The sequence below is a fragment of the Thunnus maccoyii genome, chromosome 10 (genome assembly GCF_910596095.1).
Source record: "Thunnus maccoyii chromosome 10, fThuMac1.1, whole genome shotgun sequence".
NCBI classification, from domain to species: domain Eukaryota; kingdom Metazoa; phylum Chordata; class Actinopteri; order Scombriformes; family Scombridae; genus Thunnus; species Thunnus maccoyii.
The window spans coordinates 17,826,283-17,853,562 of NC_056542.1; the positions used below are offsets into that span (position 1 = coordinate 17,826,283).

Here is a 27,280-nt window from a genome sequence, read left to right on the forward strand (position 1 = left end):
AAGTTTCTTTCAAACTTATTCATAAATTTATAAGATATATTTTAAACATTCAATTCAGAAAAGATATTGATTTCAGTTATACATTTTGTTGTAGCTCCCCTGAGACTGCTGTTCACTTATTTTTTGAGACTTTTGGAATAACATGTATCTTTATCAACAGCTGTATTGCTGAACAATTTAACATTATCTTGGAAAACATGTACTGTTTGAAATACTAGATAATAACTAAATAACTAAATTGAATTATCAGCTATATGTTACAAATCTTTCTTTCCTTCCATCTTCATTGGCCAAATTTCATATTCATTAAAGCAAATCTATGGGTAAAAAGCCAAACTTGGATTTTACAAAGGAGGTCAAACAGTACATTGATACAATCTGATTCTCCTCTAATCCAAAGGCTGTAAAAACTATGAATATCTTTTTGTTTAAAATCTTTGTATGAACTGTAACTCCCTGTAGCTCAGAGTTTGTTTGCACATACGTGTGGATCTCTGGTTTCATGCAAGCACACAGATACACTGTGGTCTGAACAGAATAGATCTTTATTGTGAATTGAAATATGCTGACATTTTATGACTTACTATCACATGCAGGAATACAATGCAGTACCCTACTTACAGTACATGCACACTTTAAAGGATAAGTTCACAATTTTTCAAGCGTGTCATAAAACAACCATCAGGCACCCATATGAAAACTGAGAGAGGTTTTCCTCGCTGTAATCACTCCTCCTGTTCATACTGGCTATTGAAAGATCCCCTTCAAATGTGCTTTCAATGGAGGCCAAAATCCTCCATGCATTTAAAAATAGATCTGAAGCTTATATGAGGCTTCAGCAGTCTGAGTTAGTCATATCAAGTGGATATTTGCCACATTTAGTCTTTTTAGCATAAAACTCCCTCTTTGTGTTTCCTCAGACTGTTTCCCTGTTGAGCTGCAGTGGAAGTATAGTAACAAAAAGAGGGCCTTTGGTGCTAAAAAGACTATAAGATATCTTCTTGGTTTGAATAATTTGGATGGCTGAAGCTTCATATAAACATTTTAATACATTTTTACACAGAAGGAGGCTTGTGGATTTTGGCCCCCATCACTTACAAGTACATTATGAAGGGATCCGCTAATGGTCGTATGAACAGGAGAAATAATTATGGCAATAAAAAACAATTTCAGTGTTCATTTGAGCATCTGACTGATGTTTTAAGACAAAACAATTGTGAACCCATCCTTTAAATTGCTTAGTTTTGTATGGCTATTTCAAGAGAATAATATTATGTTTACAACATAGACTGCATAATTGAGATCTGCAGGGCACGTTTTCTAGGAGAGACTAGGTACCAGGTAATTTTAATAGGCTGCAATCTATCACACAGAACATCATTAAAACAATGTTAGTGATTGAGTTGCTAGGCTTGAGTAGATTAATCTGATACCATTTTGTTAAATCAGGATCAACATGAGGATGTAAATATATCTGTGACCTCTTATATATTCTTTGAAGGCTGCTGGAAACTATCGGTCCGACTTGACTGCAGCTTTTTGTCAGTGCCCCCTGCTGCTGCCTGATCCCGTCCACTTTCCAGTCGAGGCGCAGTTCATCCTAAACCAGCCTATTGGTAGATGGCTCGAATGAATCGGACCCGCAGTGCGCTCCAGGGTTCGCGCCAGCTGTGCTCCCTCATCATGTGATGCTGTTGAGCACAGCAGCCACCGCCGGAGCGGCACTGTCAGGACGTGTGTGTGGAATAAAAAAGGTACTCCAAAGACATGTTCATAATCCTTCCAGCGGAGCAAGTTGTCAGTTTTTATTGTAATTTACAGCTTGGCCAAATTAAGACACTTTCTGTGGCTTGGTCTTCGTGATCGCTTGTGTTTTTCCTCCAACTCTTGGATAACTATGTGAGCTTCATGCTAGCTCTATCAACAATCACCCAGTCTGAGCAACAGCAGCAGCGGAGCCACTGAGCCGACGATCATTTCCCACAGCTCCGTATGGATTTGACGTCTGCATACATTGTTGCTTGATGTTTCACAGAGGGTCGATTACCGGTGATTTCGAAGATGGGGGAGCCGTGTGACCTTAAGCACTTGGTAAAGTGAGTATCTCGAGAACCGCGGCGTTACGTTAATTCTGGCAAGCCATCTTACTACACACAAGTAAGACAAAACATCACCAGCTAGCATGCTAGTAACTGTTAAAGCCGGGTGCAGAGGCTCGAGTATACGAGTCCATTATATCCTCAAACGGAAACGTATCTGAAACCCTTCCTGCTAATTAATAAAAATTAGAAAAGTAATGAGCTCTCCACTAGGCAAGAAACCCCGAATTACCGCGACTTTACACATCCGGTAGAGCTCAAAGATCGATAACCAAAATATAAGTTTTGTAGCGTTAGCTCTTTGCTGCTAGTGCGAGAGTTAGCTAACCTAGCTAGCTGCTAATGCTAGTAGAGTTCCTCGGCTAACGTTTTTCGAAACAAATGCGATTGTTTACCTCTGCTGCTCAGCCAAAAAAACTGTTAAACATCACGTCGGCCGCATTTCCAAGCATACACCTGTCGCCGATTTACATTAACATGCATTAATTATACATATCATAACACGAGCTAACGCTATCTTTATAGATGGCCCACGAAAGCTCTGTAAATGTTAGCTTACCCAAGTTAGCGTAGCTGGTTCTGGTAATGTTTATAAACCAGCGTCACAGTCAAATAGCTAAGTTAGTGTCGTCTCACCTGACAGCTAACTACTTCTATATATGTTGTACTACTAGTAGTTATTAAAGGTTGGTGAAATATTTCACTAAATTGGGTTTGCTATACATCCTTCACTCGTTTTCACAGTGGGTAGGTTCATTCTTTTAAAGGCCATGTTTTGGCTGCTTTCAGTCCTCCAGCACTGGCCATGCTGTGGCTAGTTAGTTGCTTAATATGTCTCGAACCAGTCGCCGTTTGTTTTCAAGACTGTCGATGTGTTTGTTCACATAAATCCCCATTCAACAGGACACCCTTTGTTTTCTGTAGGCCATTTGCTTGTGCTTTACATGTCTAGTAATGAGATGCATGCTCGCTGCTTGTCCTGCATCCATGTTTTTCCATTGATCCTCGACCATGATGTGCTATATTTAAACCACAGGTGAATGTAACCTTTTGTTTTTGTTGTTGTTGTGATGCTACTAGGTAGAGTAGAGAGTCACACCAGCAGAGAAAAGGGGAAATCTTCGTCTCAGACATATTAAGACGTGCAATGGGCTTCTCTGCCACATTGCAACAATAGATAACAATCTTAGGAATGGACGCCTGTAGAGAAGTCATGAGTACTCGCTTGAAAGCATGGGATACCACGTACTTTTTTACATGGTGCACATATGTATGATGCTTTTTGTGCAAGTCAGTCACACCGTTAAACACATTTATTTAGTATGCCCAACAAAAAGTTGGGTTTCTGCATTTGTAGAACTTGCCTCAGATGTTGATGAATTATAACTGTTCCTGACAGAGTAGCTGTAAGCTTAAATGGATAAACGAGACCCAGTTCATCGCAACCCCTATCTTTCTTTTTGTCAGGTGTGGCGTCACTTTGGAGGGCTCATTTCTCTGATTTGGATTATTCTTGGCCAGCAGCCTCTTCAGGCCTACTAATCCTAGACGAGTTTCTCAATGGACACTCTGCTCAAGTCAGAACTCAGGTATTAGACAGTACAAAATGCAGTTCACAGTGTATGTCTGTTTAAATTAGTTTGATATCAATTTGGGGGGAAAAAAATTGTATGGTTAGATTTGTATTTTGTTTTGGATGCCGTCTGTGCACATCTTTCTGGCATCTATTTATTGTTGAAAGGTTTTGATTTCAAGGTTACCCAAAGCCCAAGGTCCTGTCATTATTTATACACTATTAGTTATTTGAACATAAAAAATACAAGACTATCCTCTGCAAAGAGTTTTGGTCTCTTTGGTCTCTTTTTTAATTTAAACGACTGATAACATGTTGTCGTCATATGCTTATTTTTTTACCTACTAGTGTGTATATAGTTAGTGTTTTGTGAGGCCACAGACGCGGTGTACATCACAGAAGTGTCTGTGTTAGTAGTATATGATGGCATAAAAGTCTCTGTATAGAAAGTGAAGACAAGTCATTTACTTCCCTTGCATGAACAAAATGACTACATCATTAGTTGATAAATAACTTCAATTTCTGTGATCTAGTAGCACTTGTTTTTATGTCTGTATGGGATCCATGGATGAACACAGTGCTTATATTGGATATTATGTGCGTTTATGCTCAGTGTTTGTTAGCTTAAGAAGTAAAACAGTTGTGCATTATAGTTGGAATAACATGTTTATCTTTGGTGTAATATATTTTTGCAAGGTCAAGCTAAAATGTTGAAGTTCTTGGTCTAATAGGTCCAGTCCATTAATCATTTGATTGTAGACTGATAGTTATAGCTCTTTCTATATAACTGAATGTCACTACAGATTCGTCCCGTTTTGAAGGTCAGAGAGAAAAAGGAAGTCCTAAAGGATTAAATGACCCAATTGTTGCCTAGCATCCATATTGAGCCTACCCTGAGGAAAACACACACTCTTTAATAGAACAAAAAAAGCAACGAAAACCCAATTATTCAAAATCCCTTTACATGTTGAATACTTACACCTATGTGCTTCTTTGTTTTTTGTGATTTGTTGCCTCTCCTGTTTTTTTTTAAATTGGCAACACCAATTGTTAATCTCAGCAATGTACACTCGCTATATAATGGGAGTTGGAAGTTATTTTACACCCTTATTTTAGGGACAGATAATCTAAATATACTCTTCATTATTGCTTTTGGTGGGAGAGGTCTTCTTACGGTTTGCTATACTTAGGTTTAGGGTTAGATTTACACATGGATGAAATTAATAGAACCCAGCAATAGAAAAATTATAGTCTGTAATCCAAACCTCAGACCACACTTAAAAGTGATGTCACAAAGTTATTGTAACATTGTAAACGTAAACATTCAAATCTGTCATCATCATATTCATATGAGGGGAACAGTGCTAAAATGGTAAAGAGAAGATGTGCAGACAACTGCACAAACAGATTCAGAAAGAATTTGACTGTGCTTTTAATGCCAAAAACCAAAAAGAATAGATAAAACATGACAATATTTTCTAAGGGGCTGTGTAACATTGACGAGACAAGTACACAGTTTTTTAAATGAAACATGAAAAAGTGATATTGAGGGCATCGTCTATTGTACAATGCTGCATAATTTTTTGGAGTGTGAAAATTTAAATGGCTAGATGGAAGCAAAAGCAGACTTCTTAAAGTAGAATTTAACTGTACTGTATTTTTTTCTCAGACAAGTGGATTTCTGAATTCAGTCAGTAGGATATAAAAACCTTAGATCTTGAACATTTGTTTTATTCAGCAGTCATCTCACTGTAAGAAAGTCCTGGAGTTAAATATCATGTTGGTAGCTTACACACTCATTCCATTTGAATGGGTTTCCTATGGATGCACAGGTTTTCTTCTACACTAAAGTCATGCATATTAAGTATTAGCAGTGCTCTTGCCATTGCTTTTGAGCAAGGCACTGCACTTATAACTGGAGTCTTAGGCATTTGAGAATGATAATCCACAGCTCCTAAATAGTTATGATGGATCAAATGCAGAGGGGAAATTTCTCAGAACAAAGCTTTTAAGCACTTTCTCTCGAGGTTTGATCTCATGGTTAATGAAATAGTCAAGACCACCAACTACATGCTGAGTATTTATGTAGTTTTAGAAACACTCCAATATTGATAGATTTCTGTAGAGAATACTGACGTATACCATCATCAGCCAATCAAAGCACTATATTGTTACCCTTCTGTTTCAAATAAATTAGAAATGTATGATTTTATCTAGTTTTCAAGTTACTACTGGCACCTACTCCTTCTTTTCAGTTATTCCAGTGGTCCGTTCTCCATGTAAAACTCTTCAGAAAATCCAGTATACTGTATCTGACATCCATAGGTCAGTGAACCTGACAGCCACAGGAGTACGTTGTGTCATTTACCTACCATTTAAATCCATTGCTCTCAGTCAGTGTCTGTTTGTCATTGTACCAAGTTGTGCACATAGCCTACACACATACGACTGATGTGATATGTCCTGAATATCCATTCAGTGAGTTTTGTCCCATGGTAGCCATTCCCCTCATTTCCTGTCACTCTCCACTATTGAATGTCTTGTAAATGACAAAAATGGTTGAGATGATCATCCTGCAAGGTTTCTTTGAGAGTTTTGGTTGCTTTATTCCTCCTGATCATCTAAAAAGTGCTATATGTTCTGTTACATGAACTTTGTAAATTGATTTCTGTCTTTCCTCTTTTTTTATGTTCCTATGAATGGCAGAGAGGAGGGGAGTAGTGCTTCGGTAAGTCTTAACTTAACAAAGCTAATAAGTGTTAATGTCTGCTTTCATTTGAGTATATTGGCAAATTTTCTTATGATATAATTTCAGGTTTTTCTAAAAACTCAGGTCACAGGTTTATTTGTGATATCTCTTTTATTGTAGGTAAAGGTGGAGGGCCTATCCAAGGCAGCTCTAATCAAAAGCCTGTCCCCTAGAGTTGTGCTATCCAACCATCTCTTGCCTAAAGGGACCAAGATGAAGGTCAACCTAGAGGATCAGGGTCGTCAGAAAGTGTCCTTCAGCTTCGCGCCGACCAAGAAGCCACTGCAGAGCTTGTTCTTCATCCCTCCCAGCCCTGACAAGTCTGTTGCTGAACCTAATGCTGCCTTGTCTCAGTCAGCCTCAGACAAAGGAGGACAGAGTACAGACAGCAAACCTGAGAAAAAGCAGACACCTGTGCTGCCAACATCAATAGCAGAGACACCTTCTCAAACACCAGTCACCTCAGCTACTAAACTGAAAACGGATGTAGCAAAGATGCATTTCAAGAAACAAATTCTCAGTGGATCTGTGACTGAAGAGAAACCAACATCTGTTGTGCCAGAGGAGCCATGCTCCCCTGAACCGCAGGTTCTGCAGAAATCAACAAATAAGAGTGAAACCGAATTCCCAACACCTCAGCCCCAGAATGTTGCCAGAGTCTGCCTCTCTGAGAATCCTCACGTTGAAGCTGCTGAGACAAGGATACCCTCTAGTCTCAAGAAACCCGCTGCGTCCTCAGGAAAAGATGGAGAGAGTTCCAGCAGTACTGAGCAGGATAATAAGGTATACAAAAGGAAAACCAGGTCCCAATCTGATAGTGCTCCCCCTGGCTCAGAATCGGATGGAGATTCAGTCCAGATGTCTTCCAGCCGCAAATCAGTTGACTCCAAAAGTAAAACAAGCTCGGACAGCAGAAGCAAAGCAGTAAAAAAGTCTTCCTCTGGTTCACATGTGGAGGAAAAAGAAAAAAGTTCCTCTAAGCGGTCAGAGAATCATGAACGGTCTTCTAGTTACTCCAAATCAGACCGTGATTCTAGACACACATCATCGCGCTCATCTCGATCTGACAAAGATCGCAGAAGGTCCAGGTCTAGATCACGGTCTAGATCAAGAGGGTCTCGAACAAGTTCATCTCACTCCAAAACAGAGAGATCCAGAGGCGACAGAGGATCACGCTCTGAAAGGTCATACTATCATGATTCTGACCGGAGATCACACAGGAGTTCTCCACGTAGAGACAGAAGACGTTCTCGTTCTCGCACTGACAGAACTCGGGACAGTTCTGACTCTGAAGATGACCATAGGAAGACGCGGACAAGGACAAGTGACTCCAGTAGATCATCCACGCACTCAAACTCTCATAAAGAGTCGAAATCCTCTTCCTACTCAAAATCTGAGAAAGCAGCTAAATCAGTAGATTCTCCTCATTCTTCAGAGTTGGATAAAAGAACACAATCCTCAAAGTCTGAAAGGACTTCAAAGCGGCTGTCAGACTCTGATTCACAGCGCAAGTGCTCTCCTGATCTGGACTCAAGTTACCGTAAGTCTAGCACCCATCATAAGTCAGAGACCAACAGCAAATCCACTTCTTCCAGCCAGCATACCCACTCTCAAACATATGAAAAACGCCAGAAAAGCAGCTTGAGTGACTCTGAGGCAGATCATAAGGGAAAATCACAGGCCCCTGACAAAAGCTCTGGTTCGGAGGACAATTGTAAAAACTCCCAAAAGAAAACCAGTAGACAGGACTCGAAACAGATGACCCCCTCTAGGTCTTCTGTGAAAACCACTGGACATGATAGACAATCAAATGACATTTTTCACAGCCCCAGCAAAGCACCAACATGTGCAGCCACCACAGAGTCTTTTGCTCATAGCAAACATGGCTCTGAATCCCAATTAGATGATACAAACCAGAGAAATGAACAAGGTAATCAGGATGTTCTGGAGATGGTCTCATGCACTGATAAGAGTTTGCAAGAACCATCATCCAACAGTTCAAACGAAACAATATCAGGTCTTGAAGTAGAGAATAAAAATGCCTCAGCTATAAGCTCAAGTGAAAGCCTAAAGCATGTAAATGTTGCCTTGGAAAACTTGACCAACTCTCAAAATAGACCACATGTTAACTCAAATGCAGCAGTCTTAAATTCATGCAGTAGTAATGATCACATAATGTGCAGCCAGGACATGAAAGTTGTTGACTGTTCTTTAGGGCCAAAGTCCTTACTTGATACAGCAGATATAACTGTCACACATGATGCCCAGCAGAACACTAAACCAGAGATTGTTGAGTTGAAGCAAGTTTTGACTGTCAATGACCAGTCTGGCACAAATGCGCCACTCAAATCTGATTTATCATGTCTTGAATCTGAGAATCAGCTGACATATGGCCAGCAAAATGCAGATACTGTTAAAAAGAGCAGCAGTGCTACCAAAAAGTCTCGATGGGATATTGTGGGGCAGGACACCTCAGAGAGTGATACTTCACAGAGAACACTTTGTGCAGAAAGTAAGCCTACTGTTAAAAAAGTGATCTCCGTCAAAAAAATTGAGTTTTCTAAAGACAATAGCCAACAAGACTCTGATATTAAAGACAATACTCTGCAAGAAGTTGAAACACATTCCAAACTGGTGAGGCAGACTGAGATCTTTAAGCAGGAAGTCGGCTCAGACAGCACATCTATGACTGACAGATGCAAAGACCAAAGTGAGCCTTCACTAGCAAGCACCAGCATTGACCACTGTGACTTAAAACGGACTGTTTCTCAAAAAACAAACACAGATGAGCCCCTGCACTTAAATGATACATCACAGGTTGACAAAGCTGCAAAGATGCAGAGTTGGAACGGTGATGATCATGAAGAAAAATCAGAGGACAGTGCTCATAAGAGCAAATTGAATAAAAGAACATCACTCAGTCAGGATGCATTAGGAGGACAGAGTGAGGCCAGTGATAGTGACAACTCAGAGTATGACTCCGATTGCGGAGAGGCTATAAAACGGTTGCACTCAGTGGTGGTGGTGCCAAAGAATTCTTCCCTAACAATGGATTCACAGGACACTGGAGCTTCCCCCAGCAGTCCAATTAATAATTCAGAACTCCAGAATGCTAATATAGCAGCTGGCGTGAATATCAGTGGAATCCAAAATTGTCCTTCCATTGCATTTGGGGAAACCAGTGTGGGTATAAGTGATTCATCCAATGCCAGTATGTTGTGTCAATCCCAGAGTAATATGATTGATAGCACTAGTCACTCGGAGGGTTCCAGCTCTGTTGGTGTCCAGCCTTACACGACTGGTCATATCAGTGCCCATGGAGGTACCACAGATCCTGCCCACAGCCTTGATAATTCCAGACATTGTGAGCAAGGACACAAACAGCATAACGTAAGCAGCAGAGGTGAAAGGATGTACTCCCATTACAAACATGATTTCTCCAATGCTGACAACATCAATGACAAGCACGGGTTCAGTCTGGGTTGGGATTTTTCACAACCAGAACAGCCCAGTAGTACATATCAGCAGCCAGACAGCAGTCATGAGCCACAGTTACCGAACACTAAACTGACAGAAAACTGTCCCAAGGGACAGGAACACAGGCAGAGTAATGCCTCCTGGAACCACCAAACCCCAAACATGCAGAATAGTAGAAAAGCCTACCTCCATGTGCACGAACATTATCAGGACCCTGCAGGTGAAATCCATCCTGACTCGCTCACTAATGACCATGATGACTACAGTGGCGATAAACCATCCAATCTTAGTAAAACAGCTGTTGAATGCAGCGCACCTAACACTCCAGGGTCATCAAGCTTTGTACAAGGTCATGAAATAAGCAGCAACAGCAGGGGCTCTACTGTGCCTGATCCCCCAAGAGAAGACAATTTCAGGCCCCACAGAGGCAGGGGCCCTCCCAAGAAAAGGCGACCAGAAATCGAGTCCGATTCAGACAATGAGGCAGAAGCCGGGCCTGCAGACAAGAGGGAGCGTCAAGGAGATACTGATGTCTCTAAGGAAACTCTTGTCAAAGCTGAGGTGAACCGCCCATCACTCACTCTGCGGGACTTTCAAGACTCCAATAAATGGAAAGACTTGTCCAGGTCTAAAAAAATGCCGCCCTATTTTGACTTGATAGAGGAGAATCTGTACCTAACTGAGAGGTAAGGTGTTGTTCATCTTGATTAACAAAACATCTGATTTTGTTTGGCTTGAGATTTGAAAGTTTTTAAATGTTATTTGCAGAAAGAAGAGCAAATCTCATCGAGATATCAAGAGGATGCAATGTGAGTGCCCAGTGCTGCCCAGAGAAGAGCGTTCAAGGGGAGTATTGGCATGTGGGGAAGACTGTTTAAACCGACTGCTGATGATTGAGTGGTGAGTTGATTATTACTGATAAAGCTGTGACACAGCATGTTATAACTCAATTTTTTAGATAAAACATTTGCACAAATGAAAAAAAGTGCACAATTAGTAGAGAAATCTTGACAAATTATGGTTGTTGCTTTAGCAATAGGGAATCTAGTAACCTGGTGCACCTAATAACAACTAGACAAGATTCGCCATCAATCATACTGTATACAATTCAAATTTGGCAAGTTAATCCTGGAAAAAAAGTGGTATTTTGAAATCAAAACTGTGTAGGAACCTGTTGACATACATGTACTGACTAAAGAATATGAGCTTAATATATTCTCTTTTATTTTGAACTTGTTTCTTCGTAGCTCATCGCGGTGCGTAAATGGAACCTACTGCTCTAATCGACGCTTTCAAATGAAACAGCATGCAGACTTTGATGTTATCCTCACAGAGGACAAAGGCTGGGGACTACGGGCAGCTAAAGACCTGGCTCCGTAAGCCTCTTAGAAGTTTTGGATAAAACACTTTTAAATGTGTAAATGTCATTGTTATTAGAGAATATTATTTTAAGGTTTAGAGGAAGGTTTTTAAGACAAAATGGTAAGTTGTGAGGGTGGTATCATCAACATTGTGGACACAAAAAGCTAATGTGCCAATTGAATAAAATCATTGTGTGGTAGTAGATGTTCTTAAATGTTGAAAAACATTTTCATGACTGGATAATATATCAACTTGCTTGCTTTTATTACTATCTCAGAAACACCTTTGTACTAGAATACTGCGGGGAGGTGTTGGACCACAAGGAGTTCAAAACAAGGGTTAAAGAATACGCTCGCAACAAGAACATCCACTACTATTTCATGTCTCTAAAGAATAATGAGGTAAGTGATAAAATGACACATTGCAATTAATGTGAACATTCAAACTGCAATCTGGTTTAATGGTTTGGGTAAAGTGGCTGGCAGAAATACTTGACATTGCATAATGTCTCTTCAGATCATTGATGCCACGCTGAAGGGTAATTGCTCTCGGTTTATGAACCATAGCTGCGAGCCCAACTGTGAAACCCAAAAGGTACAGTGGCAAAAGAAAGCACTTCAATAATACTCTGTCAGGTTACCTTACTGAAAGTTGACTCACCGGATGATTTTTATCCCATTTCAGTGGACGGTCAATGGCCAGCTTAGAGTTGGGTTCTTCACCACCAAGGCAGTCACTGCAGGAACTGAACTGACATTTGATTATCAGTTTCAGAGATACGGGTATTGTTTGTTTGCAGTTATTAACCCCTCACACTTGTATTTTGTGCTGTCTATGCGTGTGTGAAATCATTGAAGCTCACCTAGATATGCTGATAAAGATATGGCTATTTAACCTTTTAACTGATGGTCTAGTCATAGTGATTTCACCATTGTTTTATCTTATCCTCCAGCAAAGAAGCACAGAAATGCTTCTGTGGAGCTCCCAGCTGCAGAGGCTTCCTGGGTGGAGAGAACAGAGTTAGTGTTCGAGCAGCTGGAGGGAGGATGAAGAAAGACCGCAGTCGAAAGAACGCTCTCACCACGGTCAGTTCTTTAAGTTATATCTGAATTTCTTTCGGGCATCTCTTTGAAATGCATTCAATGGTTTTATGAAGAACATTTTGCTCCACAGGTATGTCAAGTAGAAAGAAAGAACTAAAGTATAACTTGATAAAGTTTTTACAAAAATCACATTACTTGTTCTCAGAACTTTAGTTACTAGTCCCATCCATAATCAACACAGTTAAAACACAAAAGACAGGTTATGAACAGTAATGATAATAAAAAAATAATAATTTTGAATGAGATATATGGAAGGTTTCTTTGAGCAGTAGACAATGGATACATATATAATAAGTTTCCATCATCAATTCATCTGCTGTTTTTTTTAATCTAGTCTATTAAATGTCAAAAATAATGATAATGCCCATTTTAAGTTACTAAAGCCCTGTTTTTAAAGCTGCTTATTTCATGCTTATATCAAATACTCAAAGGTATTTAATTTACAATTACATCAGATTGAAAAACACAACCAAATCTTCTAGATTACGAAAATAGATTAGATTAAATAAATCATAGAAAAGAAAAGTTGTGATCAACTCTATGTTGATTACTTAAGTATTTGTTTTAATTATACAGTTGACTACAGGGTTAGATTTTTTTAGCATGGTCAATGATGTGTTTAATTCGAAGGCTTTCCTTGATATATAATGCCTCGTTAACAGGCTGCCAATAATGGTAAAGCAGTGACACTTAGCTAATCACAACAAAGTACATTACCATGCCATTTGCATAACTCTTTTGATACAATATGGGTGTAGTTGACACTAAATTGTATGATTACCGACCACGGTGTCTATATACCAGTTTCCCCAAGACAAATGTGTATTGTTGATGATAACCTCACATTATCCTTCCTCAGGTTGATGAGGAACTGGAGGCATTACTGGAGAATGGAGAAGGCCTGTCTGATGAGAAACAGGTGGTGTCCCTCTGCAGACTTATGGTCCGAGTGGAAAACATGGAGCAGAAACTCATCTGTCTAAAGCTCATACAAGTACGACTTGAGCGACTGAGTTTTACAAAATATTGTGTCTATATTCCTGATGTGATTTGTCTTGCATGGTTATCATTTGCAGTAGATAATGACATGTTTGTGTTGCACAGGATACTCAAAATCCGTCATGCCTGAAGCAGTTCCTGGACCATCATGGATTGTCTTTGCTGTGGATTTTCATGGTTGAGCTTTCTGAAGCTAAGGGCAACAGTGCTAATAACATCAAACTGCAAGTAGAGGTGAGATATGTCATTGACTTACCGTTAAATAATTTATAATGTGGTCACATCTTATTGAAGTACCAAGAAATTTTAAAACCCACAGAGCATATATGGTCATACACACTGCCATTTGCAATTTAATCACTGATAATTAATTCTGTTTACAGATCATGAAGACCTTGGCTGTGCTACCGATCTCTACTAAGAACATGTTGGAGGAGAGCAGAGTCCTGACTTTCATTCAGCGATGGGCTCAGACAAAAACACTCCCTCAGCCTGCTGAGATGGATGGCTACTCTAGCGAGAACACCTCCCGTGCTCAAACGCCTCTCAACACCCCTGATGGTTCCTCTGCCAAACTGGGACCAGAACTGGATGGTGACACCTCCAAACCGGCTGTGTACCGTCGCCTTAAAATCATCAGTGAAAACAGTCTGGATAGCGCACTCTCTGACGCCAGCAAAGCATCTGATGGGAAGGAAGAAGAAGAGGAGGAGGATGATGATGAGGAGGAAGATGAATCTTCACAAGGAGGAGTTCCTGATGACAAACAGTTGAAGCCAGAGCCAGCGGGTGGAGCTGCAGATCCAACGAAGGAAGTAACGGAAGAGTCAGTCAAAGAGGTCAAAGAGGAGACACAGGAAGAGGCAGGAATGAGTTCAAGCAGCCAACACCAACCTCAGACTGAGGAGGTTAAAGACAAAATGGAATTGGATTTGGAGAAGAAGGACATTGAGATGAAAGAAGACACAAGTGATGGTCTGAAGGAAGAACCTGAGGTGCCAAAAGAGCCTAGTGAAGAACAGGAGAGTGGGGAGGAGCAGACCAGTCAGGCAGTGTCAGAAAAGGCTGAATTGGAAGGAGGCGATCCCACTGTTAAAGTTCACGAGCCAGAGAGTCAGTCTATCCAGAAAGATGTTGCTGATCTTCCACCTGAACAGCCCTCAGAGCAGATGGAAGTCCAGCAGTCAGAGACACAGGAGCCTGAGAAACCTCCTCCTGACAGTGAGGCGCAATCTGGTGAATCTACTACTGAGGCTCCCCCTAGCTCTGAGACCCCAGACGCCAGTATGCCCTCTGAGGTCAATATGTCCTCTGAGGTCACAGCAGCACCTGTCGACCCATCAGTGATAGGAACTCCCTCTCAGGATGAAGAGGAAGGTGTATCAGATGTGGAGAGTGAAAGGAGTCAGGAGCCCCAACTTAGTGCTTTGGATATTACTGGCATGGCTGCCAGGCTTCTGGAAAGCTGGAAGGATCTGAAGGTGAGTTCAAATAGCAGACATTGTCAGACAAATGTAAAAATGTAAAGTATTAACCATTTTTCTGTCTGTAATCTGGTTGCTTGCTATGTATTCTAGTGTTTAAAGCCAAATTATGCTTGTCCTTTCAGGAGGTGTACAGGATACCAAAGAAGAGTCAGGTGGAAAAGGAAGCGAATGGTAAGTTTATTCCAATGCTTATTGTAGACCTGGCAATTATTTTTGTATGGTTTTGACTAATCAAATTGTCTCAACACAGACCGCAGCCGAGATCGAGAAACAGCTTTGACACCACGCACCACTTCTGGTAGCAGAGAACGTGAAAGGGAGCGAGAAAAGGAGAGGGAACGCGACAGAGACAGAGATTATGACAGAGACAGGGATCGAGAAAGGGATCGAGACAGGGATCGAGACTGGGACAGGGACAGAGACAGAGAAAGAGACCGGGACCGGGACCGGGATCGTGATCGCGATCGAGTTTCTGACAAAACTCCGCGCAGTACTGAGAGACGGAGGAGACGCTCCACATCTCCGCCACCCTTATCCTATGAGAGGAGCAGCCGACGCACCGAGGAACGGTAAGTATTGTTGTGGATCAGGCACGTTGAAGATTGCATCTTCCAAGCATAGTGTATACCTTTACACAGCTGTGTATCTTAGAAAAGTTTGTGCTTTGAATCATTGTTTTGTCCTCTGTATTTTTAAGGTTTGACCCATCTAACAGCAACAAGACACCGAGGGGAGTTGGTGGCAAGGAGCGCAACAAGCTGTCCACAGAGGAACGCAGAAAGCTGTTCGAGCAGGAGGTTGCTCAGCGGGAAGCCCAGAAACAACAGCTTCAACAGCAGCAGCAGCAACAGCAGCTCCAAACTATGGCTTATGACCCTGCGTTGGCCTATGCGTCCAGCCCTGGCTTCATCACCTACCCTCCTGGTTATCCCATCCAGACCTTTGTGGATCCCTCCAACCCCAATGCAGGCAAAGTACTGCTACCTACCCCTGCGGTTGAGCCCACCATGAACTATGAACAGACTCCTCCCCAGCGTCTCATCTCCGACCTCAGAATGTCCTCTCCATCCTCCACTTCCCAGGCCACTCCAGTCTCAAGTATCTCTCAGCACATCACCACCACCAACCTCGCCACTGGCAACCCCCAGCAGTATGCCCAGCCAACTGTAGCAGCCCAGGACGGAGGGGTAGCTGTCCTCTCTGTACCTGCCCAGACGGCCCCTCAGGTACAGAGCCAGCAGAGTTACACCACTCTCTGGGACCCCACTACTCAGCAGGCTGTAACTGTGCAGACCCAACCAGCACAGCAGTATGCCGCATCCCCAGCAGCAGCTCAGACACAAACAGCCATCTATTACCAGGGCCAGCCATGCCAAACCATCTACAGCATCCCCACTGCCTACCCTCAGGCCAACACTCCCGTCATACAGGTAGGGTGCCAATCACAATGCTGTTGCTCTGGTTTTATATTCTTGATTGTACTGTACTTTCATGTTGACTTGTCTGTGTAAAAAATGCTGTAAACCACAACTAAATGTATATTTGTTATAAATGTTTAGTACCCTTTATATTAAGGGTTTAAATATTTAAAACCCTTATGGTTGGACCCAGTCAGTACGTTAGTATTAGCATATTTTCCAGCAGATTATTTTGCAAAACCAGAAGCAGTGCTGTACAGTATAAAAAATAATGTCATCTCACCTCATTCGCTAAATAGATTTTAAATAAAACAACATTTTCAAGTGATTATCTGTATTGAATTAGGAACCTCGTATCAACCTTATTTGATTTCTGTGATGGTTAGAGGACTTGTCTGATCTGATTGTACTGTGTGTTTTTTGAAGGCGTACACTGAGCCCACAGCCGGCTACCTGCACGGCCAGCCTGTGTATCCTGGTCATCAGCAGGGAGTGGTGGTGCAGCAGGGAGGCACCGTCACCACCATTGTCACATCCCAAACTGTCCAGCAGGTAACATATTCAATCTAAATCTCTAAAGCACACGGAGTAAAGAAAAAACTGCTCCTAATCTCAAACAGATGACTAATGGTTTTTTTTAAAAGACCTCTTATAATGGTGTCTTTATATCAGGTAACTTGATACATTTCCAGTTGAAAGAGGATGATTGTACATGATGAAACACAGTGAGAGATTATTCTAGAGCTGCAATGATTGTTCAATTAAGCGATTAGTCGATTGGCAGAAAATATATCAGCAACCATCTTACTAATAGATTAATCGTTAAAGTCGTTTTTCAAGGAAAAATGTCTGATTTGATGAAGAATTGACTGCTTTTCTTTGAGCTCTAGAAATTTTTCACTGGCATTTACAGTGTTCTCTGATGTTTTATTCATCAAATGACTAATCGATTAATCAAGATAATTATAATCTTGTTAATCGATAATGAAAATAATCATGAGTTGCAGCCCTAGATTATTCACAACTGTAAACTATTGGGGTACTAGGTAAGGAGAGTAAGGTAGTTTCAATAGATAGGAGAGGCAGAGGGGATAGGATTGCTAGATATTTGCGAGGGTTTTATCAGTTAAGGTTAATTAGGGTTTGGGCAGCATGAGTAGTGGCAGTATAAACAGTTATGATCGTGCAAAGGTTTTCCAGGGTCATTTTTAGAAATCCATATTTTGCTACATGAGGTTTTAGGTCTCAGTGTGGCCACAAGGGGGTAGTGTACATCTAAATTATGCAACTTTTAAGAGCTATGTGGGTGGAAGACCTGTCTCATATAATGTCGCGACCTGGAAAACCTGGAAAACAGTTGACCAATTTTCCAGTCATGGAAAACACATGGAAAATCAGAGAAAAAGTAAAATGTCCTGGAAATCTTGTGTTGTCCTGGGAAATTATTTCAAAATTCTCCTTTTTTCTTTAGCTGAGAATGAACTACTAGACTATCTATCAGAGCTCCCCAAAGCGGTTAACATTGCCATCTGAAAGGGTTAAGTCATGTTCAGGATCACATTAATGTTTAAATGGTAGTTTATGGATGAGAGTATTTTGAATAGACTGCTCTCAGTTATGTTGTGGAAACGCTATGAACACAATCCCAAGGCATGTCACATAGTAGAACATGCAGGTTGGATGACATTACAACTTAAGTGGCTGAAACTCTGAATAATGTAAGTTACATTATCCTTCAAATGTAAATATTAGCTTTTATATTATATTATAATATATATTATATTATATATAATAGTATGCTTGCTAGCTTGTTTTGCCTGCAAAGGTTTAAGGTTTATGATTCAACTCTGGCCAGGAGCAGTGGTTTCAAATGTTGGATAATAATGAATGGAAAGCTGTGGTCAAAATAATAATTGGGGGCCCAACTGTATGTGAGTTAAACACCGGTTAAATACAGGCTAATGGTACTTTTTTTACTTTGGTTGCATTGTCTCTTCAAAGGCAATGCTGCATTGTTAAGGTAAAATGGACCATAACATGACATATTTAACTTTTTCAGTGGTAGCTCACAGTGGCCGTGATTAGCTTTGTTAAAGACTCCATTTAATATTACTAATAAAGAGGTTTACGTATGGTGTGATAAACTGATATGGGTCAGTGGCAGTTAATAATCCAAGCAAACTCAACTACCTTTAGGTATGTAAAGTTCAGTTTAGATTTGTCAGTAGGCAAAATTCTAGGCTACTATTTGTGTTATTGGTGTTCAGGCTATTCAGTTATTGAAGGCAGCAATGGCTAATATAATTCTTCAGAAAAAAAGGGATTCAGGTTGTAAATTAATAATAATGATGATAATACATTTTATTTACATAGCACTTGCCAAGCATAGAGCACAAAGGGCTTTCCAAAAGAAAGAAAATACAATACAATGATGGAATACTAGAAAAAATAAAAATATATCAACAATATTAAAACAGCGTTAAAACAAGGCAAGAAATAAAAAAACATCAGCAAGAAGAGAAGGTTATGCCTGCATAGTGACATGATTCTATAACACTTGTCCTTTAATTACAGGAGTTAGTGACAGAATGTCAGGAAGACAGTTCAAGAATGAGTGGAAAGAAGACCCTCAGTCCCCAAGGGACTGGTTAGGGGAAGTATCAGGAGATGTGCATAGGGCATATTGCAAGTTTTGCAAGAAGTCTTTTGATGTCGGTAATATGGGCATCTCAACACTGAAGAATCATACATGAGGGCAAGGCCATGTCAAAGTTGCTGGACAATTAAACAGTAGTCCCTTTTACACAGTCTGATCAAGGCGGGAATGCTGTGCCTTTATTCCACTTAGCTGTTCTGTATAAAAGGTACAGACACGGAGTGGGGGGGCAGAGTTGCTCCGCCAATAAGCCGGCTGCAGAGGTAGTCACAGAGCCAGATCAACATCTGTGTAAAAGGGAAAGCTGGCACAGTGAGACAGGGAGCTGACGCTTTTGTGTTACACATCACACCTCTGATTCGCTGCAACGCTGGCATGATATCTAAAAGCACACATGAGGGCGGCATTATGCCGACTTTGTTTGGTTCAGTGTAAAAAAGCAACGGCGGCTTAATGACAGATCTTCTTTATGGCTATAATGTGGGATATCTGTATAAAAGAGCCTAAAGAGAGAAAAATAACACATTTCTTGAGGGTGACACCTTCAAAAACACAGGAGAGGGAAGTAGCTGTCCAACAAACCAAGAGCCACAAATAGCCACTCTACATAAGGAAAGTGGCAGTCATAGAGGCACAGCATTACAAGTGTCCAGTACAAGTAAACAGGGAAAAAGCTCAGTAGCACAAGGCAACTCAGCATTTTTTTAAGCCAAGCCATGCTTGAAGCAGAGATTCATGGGGTAATCAAGATGGTCATGTCCCACCACCCATTAAACTCCAGCTCTGATATGTCTGTCATTGTTTGTAAGATGTTGCCAGACAGTGAGATTGCCAAACAGTTTTTAATGTGGTGCAACAAAATTGGCTTACTTTATATGTTTTGGCTTGTGTCCCTTTTTCAAAGAGTAGGTGATCTGAAAGATATAAGAAAAGTGCAGTGCTATGTAGTCTTGTTTAAAGAATGGCTAAATAAAGTGACGCAGACAGAACAGATGGATATTGTTGTGCGGTACCAGAGCTAAATGTCAAGGGAAGGCAGCTGTGCATTATTTTGATTCAGAATTTATGGGACACCATCAAGCAGAGAAGCCTTTGGAGAAAATCGAGAGCCCTGTCACCACTTGATCCTAATAAGCACTTGCAGGTCTCGATGGATGGGCCTATGGTCAACTGGAAGTTTCTGAGATTATTCCAAGCGGAGGAGAGCCAAGTGGACCTGGAGGACGCGCCAAATATTATCAATCTGAGAAGTTGTGGTTTGCATGTTGTGCAGGGAAGCTTTCAAAATGGAGAGAAAGAAGCAGGCTGGAAGGTGGGAGATGTACTGAGAGCTCTTTTACAGTTGTTCCATGACTCACCAGCAAGGTGAGATGACTTCATTGAGGTGACCAAAACAACAACATTTCCTCTGAAGTTCTGTGTACATTGATGGCTGGAAAACTTAGCAGTTACCAAGCGGGCAACAGAAGTGTGGCCAGCAGTGCAGGAGTACATCAGCAGCCACAAGAAACTTATGAAAAGTAATGTGCCATCACCCGCATCTTACTGTACAATAAGAGGCCACTGATGACCCTCTTTTTCAGGCTAATCTCCAGTTTTTTGCATTTGTTGCTAGACAGCTTTTTTGGAGACATTCCAGACAGATACCCCAGTGGTGCCTTGTTTAGCAAAGGAGCTCCAGTCCACCCTGAGAGCCTTGCTGTCACGCTTTATCAAAAGGGAAGAACTGGAGAAGATAAAGATCCCGTCCAGCTGCTGAAACCGGACCCACAATACAAAGCAATCCATGTGCCACTCAAAACAGCTGGACATGGGATTTGCCACAAAGGAAGCTTTGGAGAAGGCATATAAAAAGCTCCAGGAAAATCCAGTGAATATACAGGTGATCAAGAAAGAATGCGTCTCCTTCCTTGCTGTGACATGCAAGGAAAATCATGGAGAGAAGTCCTCTTATGTACCCGGCAGTGCGGCACATGAGCTCCCTTGACCCTGTGACCATGGTAACAGAAGCTGAAAGTGCAATTGTAATATTTGAGAAATTCCTACAGGTTCTCCTCAATGCGGGATGGCACACTGCCTCTGAGCGTGACAAAGTTCTTGCTCAGTGTAAAGCATTCTCCTTGCATGTCAGTGAAAACCATAAAGCAGAGCTCCAAGATTTTGTTTACAGCTGCAGGCTTGATGAATTTCTGGGAAAATTTGTTAGTGGCAGAGCTGAGTATGCAGCATTGTGGGACCTAATGAAATGTCTTCTCACACTGTCTCATGGACAAGCTGCAGTAGAAAGAGGGTTTTCTGTCAACAAGGATATGGTTGTAGAAAACCTGAGGGAGAGGACTCTAGTAGTATTGTGCTTGGTCCAGGATGCAGTGGCTGAGCATGCAATAGATGAAGCCCTGCCAAAAGACTGCATTCAACACAGCAAAGGAGCAAGGATGAGTGCAGTACCTGGAGGATGAAAAGAAGAAAAATGACCAAATTGTTAACGAGAAGAAAAGAAAGGAGCTCCATTATGAAATGACAAATGTCAAAGCAAAACAGCAAAGAATAATCAAAACGATGCAGAAAGAGTCAGACATAATGGTAGTCAGGGCAAAGAAAAAAACAGGACTTCACATTACTGTCAATATCAAATGCCTATCGCAAAGTGTTACAGAGAAAAGGGAAGAGCTGGCAGCTCTAGCCAAAACTCTGGAAAACCTGCAGCAGAGTGTCAAGAGACCACACTAAACTCAATGAAGAACATTTTTATTTGAATGTGACATTTGCTTTGTTTTATAATGACCACTTTGCAGGATGAATATCCATGATACAGCAGCTATATTTTGAGTTACTTAAAAATTAATGTTTGTGGCCGTGGACATTTAGATGTTATTCAGTTCTATGTAGGCCAATTTATGTGTATGTACTTTTACCTAGCCTTTTTTAGAGAAAGAGACAGGAGAGAAAGTAAGAGAGAAAAGAGAAAGCTGAGGTGATTGTTGCCCAAACCATCATTGTATCTTGCTTGTACTAATAAAGTGAAGTGCTGTACATCTGCAGGTGTGTTTGCATTATTCTATGATCAATTTGTCATAATTTTTAAGCATGTAAGAGATAATTTCATAGATAAGTTATAGCCATAGACTGCACATCTTTTTAAATCAGACTTCCACAGAGAGGAACATATTAGTGTATGGTGCGATCCCTGTCTGTCATACCGGCTAGATCATCACTGAAAATGTCCTGGAAAAGTCCTCGAAAATGATCTCACGAAAAGAGTGGGAACCCTGAATGAGAAATTGCCTTTTAAGATGTGACTAAATCTTGAAGAAATTAAGGAAAGGGCTCAGTGGTTCCCCACTTGTAAATAAGAATCTAAATACTACCACGTATGACTTTAAACCACAGTCATCATCAGTAATAAAGCTCATATGAATCAATTTCTCGCAGCAAAACCCAAGAAAAATTGTGGGTTTTTATAAGGATGCGTTGATTTTCTGTTGGAACTTATTCCCCATGTTCTTCTCTTCTCCAGGAAATGATTGTACCCAACAATGTGATAGACCTGCCTCCCCCATCTCCCCCCAAACCCAAAACTATTGTCCTACCTCCCAACTGGAAAGTGGCCCGGGACCCTGAAGGAAAGATCTACTACTACCATATTGTTACAAGGTTGGCATTGCCATGTTTCTGTCTTAGTGTGTGTTAATGTGCTTCCAGAAAACCTCTACATGTATTTCCACCTCTCATTATTTCCCTCTGTACATTAGGCAAACACAGTGGGACCCTCCAACCTGGGACGGAAATAGTGACAACACTAGTGTGGACCATGAATCTGAGATGGACCTGGGAACACCCACTTACGATGAGAATCCTTCCAAGGTGAGCTTTTAGAAGCAATGAATGAAACATAAAAGATGTGTAATAGTAATGCGCTTGATTTGTGGGTTTTTTTTATAGTACCAACACATAAAATTAAAGAATTTAAATAAAACTTTTTTCGTTTGGTTCTCAGAAAGTTTGTGCTTGGATGCAAAACATGATTATAGTGTTTGTTCCTTGAGGTAATTGAAGATGCTGCACTAGTGATTACTTTCAGCTGTGCGTCAAGGGGAAAAAAAAGAAAAAACTCCTCAGAACGACACCATATTCAGCGAGCGTGATGACCTTGCCGATGACTTCTCCTCACAAAATGGCTTCATCAGAACCTACACGGAGACAAAGACTGGAAGAGAGAATGCACTCACCCAGCCCCCTGCTCAGCTGTCTGTCCCTTTGCCTCAAGGCTGTAAAGGGAGGAGTGACTCTGCTCATCTCCTCTTCCTCTGCCTCGTTTGTTTTCCCTCTTCATTTTTATCCTGACTTTGAGGATAATGGGAACCATCTGGAAGACCTAGCATTCGTTTATTTGCGGTTTCTTTTATTATTGTCCAACTACGCGAGTGTCCCTTTTGTCTCTTTAAAAAGATGTAACAGAGTTGCAAAAAAAGCATCATAACTGAGATGGAGAGATCCTTTTTTTTCATGCAACGTCTCCCGCCAAGAACAGCTACAGCATCATGGACCATTTCCCAGCATGTGTTTAGATAGTGGTGGTGTCCACATGCAACACTTTAAACTATGGCACATAGTCTTTGTTTGTAAACCGTTCTGTTTCACCGTCTCTGGATTCCTGTCCCTGGCACACTGTGTGTGAATCTTTTGTGCTTGCATTAATTCCTCACCACTTTGTTGTGGGCACAGCCAGTCAGCTGTTGACTGCTTGCGTTTGTTGTTGGAAGGGTAGGGCCAGAGAGGCAACATCCTGGCAGGATATCCTGCTTTGTGTCAAGGAGCTGGTGAGCAGGTGCTGTTTGATACCCCACTGACCTTGATAGCTACTGTTCTGCAGGCAGTTGTCACATTCAATCAAACCGGTGCACGGGTTTGGCCTCGCTTGTGGTTTTAATTTTTTAGAACTTTACCCCTCTGCAATTCTGGATTAGCCAGTATGATATAATAATAATAATGTCTTGACAAAGTAATGAAGGAATTTAATGGGAGTTCATGACAGGCTGCACTTGCAAAGCCAAGGATTTAATGTAAAGCCAACTATATTTCTTCGATAACAAATCTTTTCATGATATCATTAATTTCTTTTACTGTTTTGTTTTTTTTAACAGTTCTCCACAAAGACAGCTGAAGCAGACACTTCCAGTGAACTGGCAAAGAAGAGTAAAGAGACATTTCGCAAAGAGGTGAGCCAGAGTCTGCTAACACATGTTTTATGTCCTGTTATTTGATGTTTGAATTTTTTAACCGATTAATTCTCTTTTTTGACATGTCTCTATGTGTTTGTGTTACTCAGATGTCCCAGTTCATTGTGCAATGTCTAAATCCTTATCGGAAGCCAGATTGCAAACTGGGTCGCATCAGCAACACAGAAGACTTCAAACACCTGGCTAGAAAGGTAAGACAAAACAATAAGATGTTTGCACGTGCAGTTAGAACGCCCGCAAATGCAGAGAAACTTTCAAACATTTCCTGGCCTCTACGTGGTGAGCACACAGTGAAAATATTGGTCAGCTTTTAACTTAAAAGGAAGCGTTTTTCAAAGTTCTCCCTCAAACCAGAACTAAAATAGTTGAGCTCCCACGAATTCTTTCTCCGGCCAAATGTTTTTGTATTCTGCCTCTGGAAGAGACTAAAAACACATTGTACATGTAAACTATTATCTCCCTCTCTTTTGTTTTACTCGTTCATTTCTAAAAGCTCTTTTCAGCCAGCATTTCTTCAAAGGCTAGCGTTCTTTTTTTCCCCCATGGTTCCCCTGGTGCGTCCATGGATTGTGTATGTGGGGAGTGGTTTGTACTGAGTGTCTCTCGGACATACCAGGACTCTGAAGACATGGGCACGACAAACAAGAGAGACGAGTTTAGCTTCGCTCATTTAGAGATCGAGTTTTATTGTCTCAAATTGAATAGAGCAGAGTCACTTTAAGAGTATTAACCATCCACCCACACCACCACAACTTATATATACATTGTAATTATATCATTTACCGTCTGGTGACAAGAAACATGTCTAACTCTCTCCTCATCTATCCCCGTTCTTCTAGCTAACTCATGGAGTTATGAACAAGGAGTTGAAAGCTTGCAATAATCCTGAGGACCTTGAGTGTAACGAGAACGTGAAGCACAAGACCAAGGAGTACATCAAGAAGTACATGCAGAGATTTGGCTCCGTGTACAGGCCCAAGGAGGACACAGAGGTGTACTAGCCTCAGAGGCCGCAGACGTTTCACTCCGCTCTATAACACAGGAGAAGCACAGATTTGCCTTTCCGTTCACTCCTTCGTGTATGAACTGGCCAGCCTGAACCGTGAAGTAGTTTCTTACGCATATTTATGACTTAAATTATGCACTGCTGCCCAAGAAGCTCTCCAGGCCCCATGGATCGCGTAGGAGCCCTATGATTCTGACTGTTGGAGACTCAAGCGTCACTGAACCGACCGAGACTCCAGGTGCAGTGTTCTCAAAGGACAACACTGAGGGGTGCTACAGAGACTAATGTTTTCACTGACTGTTTGATTTTTAGCATTTTTGTTTTTTTTTCCATTTGTGGCTCTTAAATGTTCCCGAGATGATCACCTCAATTCCACTTTTTAAACTCGTATAGACCTGAGTGAGAATTACTCGACAGAATCTGCTTTGGTATGATATTTATCAAAGTTTCTTTGTTACTTTCCACTGTTTCAAATGGATCAATGACAGAACAGTCCAGTCCCACCTCTTGTTTTTCTTGTGCACGCTTTCAAACTCCCCCTTACCCCCCCCCCCCCGCCACTGATTCTGTATCTGGTGCTGCTTTTTAACTGGACTGTGGAGGTCCAAGCTTCCACTCCTCAAACCCTGCCTTCTAACCACAAGACTTTGGAGCCTCTGTCGTTTTATGAATGCATGATGTAGGCTGAGGTCAGAGTGGTATCCTTATGGAAATTCCTTCATTTTCCATGTCTCCTGCTACATGTACTGGGATGAGCTTTTTACTTACAATACACTTAGGGATCTCAGTGAACAGCAGGTTGGCTGTTAGTGGTTAGTGATCAATATTTCCATGTCTTTTTTATCAATTTATGTATAATAACGGGAGCAGGGTTTGAATGCTATGTTTGATGTGCTGTTTAGCTGTGTATCAATCCCCCCCCCCCCACTTCCTGTTCAACTCCTCCTCCCAGTTTGTTCCGCCCTTGTTTCTTCTTCTTACAGGAATGACGCTGAAGATGAAGGTTGTAGCATTGCAGTTTTAACAGTTTCTTAACATCATGTGTGTTCTCGTTCTTTTTTTTTTCTTTTCTTTTTTTACCACTGTTAGTCTGAGTTAGACGTTATAGAGACACTTAGGCCGGCCTTGCTTCACAAACTTATTCATTTCCGAGATTCTTCCTGGTGTCAAATTAGTTTCATTAGCATTAGGTTGCCAATCTGTTGCAGCCTATGAAATTGCATTAAAGTTCCAACATATGTACATTGCTTTATATGTGAATATATTGAATAGTAGTTTTTGGGAATGTTTAAATAAGCAGAAACTTTGTAAAAGGAATATCATTTCATGGTTGAAAGTGTAAATACCTGTAATATTACCGAAGCTGCACGCAGGAGAGTAGGGTCAGGGAGCACAGTGAAGCCCACCCATCCTCACCAGCTCAACCCTCCTGATGCAGTTCCCAATTCAGTCTGTCAAACTCAAAACTCCACTGACACACAGCGCTCTATTTTATTTCAGTGGTGGGGGAGACTTTCATGTGTTTCTCTTTTTTGTTTGTTTCTTTGTTTATTATTATTTTTCTATGTACAAAGTACGTTTCACCCTACTCTACTGTAAGTATTGTGTAAGCACATTGTCATACCGAGTGTACAAACATTTTAAAAAGATAATAAACCTTTTTTGTAAAATTATTTCCCTTTTCCCTGCCTTGTAGCGGAAACCGTTTTGCTTGGGTGTCAGTTAAATAGACTGGAGCAGATATAAGCAAACGTGACTGACCTCTGTTACATGATTAACTGCTGAGTGCACACCCAATCCCATTTTAGATTGGCTCACTCCTCTAAGAAGGGGCGCACATGGCATGAATGCATGTACAGCACATAACGCAGCGTCAGGCCAGATGTTTGGCCCTAGTAAAGGGAATCAAAGTGATCAACTGCCTTCATTAGAGACGTTCAGTGCACTCTAAATATGGAGAGCCATGACAAGTGGAGAGAAGCGCTGCTGTGCTTCCCCTCTCTCCTTCTTCCTTAGTCCCAACCCCCCTCCCCTCCCAGCATATGCACATTCCGCAGCTCCATGCCTGTGTGCTCCAGACCGCAGTTAAGCAGTCCCGTCTGGAGTGTGTG

General features: G+C 41.2%; 1 protein-coding gene across 6 annotated transcripts; it reads left to right on the forward strand.

Annotated features, from left to right (window-relative positions):
* The first annotated feature begins 1,187 nt into the window (after positions 1-1,187).
* setd2 (SET domain containing 2, histone lysine methyltransferase) lies at positions 1,188-26,842 on the forward strand. Of its 6 annotated transcripts, none has more exons than XM_042423262.1 (22): positions 1,190-2,096; positions 3,567-3,688; positions 6,379-6,400; positions 6,542-10,584; positions 10,667-10,798; positions 11,146-11,274; positions 11,538-11,661; positions 11,777-11,854; positions 11,945-12,042; positions 12,213-12,345; positions 13,223-13,357; positions 13,468-13,596; positions 13,746-14,843; positions 14,972-15,020; positions 15,100-15,418; positions 15,547-16,279; positions 16,694-16,819; positions 22,441-22,577; positions 22,676-22,787; positions 24,068-24,142; positions 24,253-24,354; positions 25,003-26,842. In XM_042423262.1, exons 2-22 carry the CDS (start codon positions 3,660-3,662, stop codon positions 25,162-25,164), a joined length of 7,965 nt encoding a protein of 2,654 aa, XP_042279196.1. In that variant the 5' UTR covers positions 1,190-2,096; positions 3,567-3,659; the 3' UTR covers positions 25,165-26,842. The 6 variants fall into 6 exon arrangements, with proteins under 6 accessions (XP_042279200.1, XP_042279196.1, XP_042279195.1 ...); XM_042423261.1 differs by lacking the exon at positions 3,567-3,688 and having other exon boundaries at positions 1,190-1,754; positions 2,036-2,096; XM_042423263.1 differs by having other exon boundaries at positions 1,190-1,754.
* The last annotated feature ends 438 nt before the right edge of the window (positions 26,843-27,280 follow it).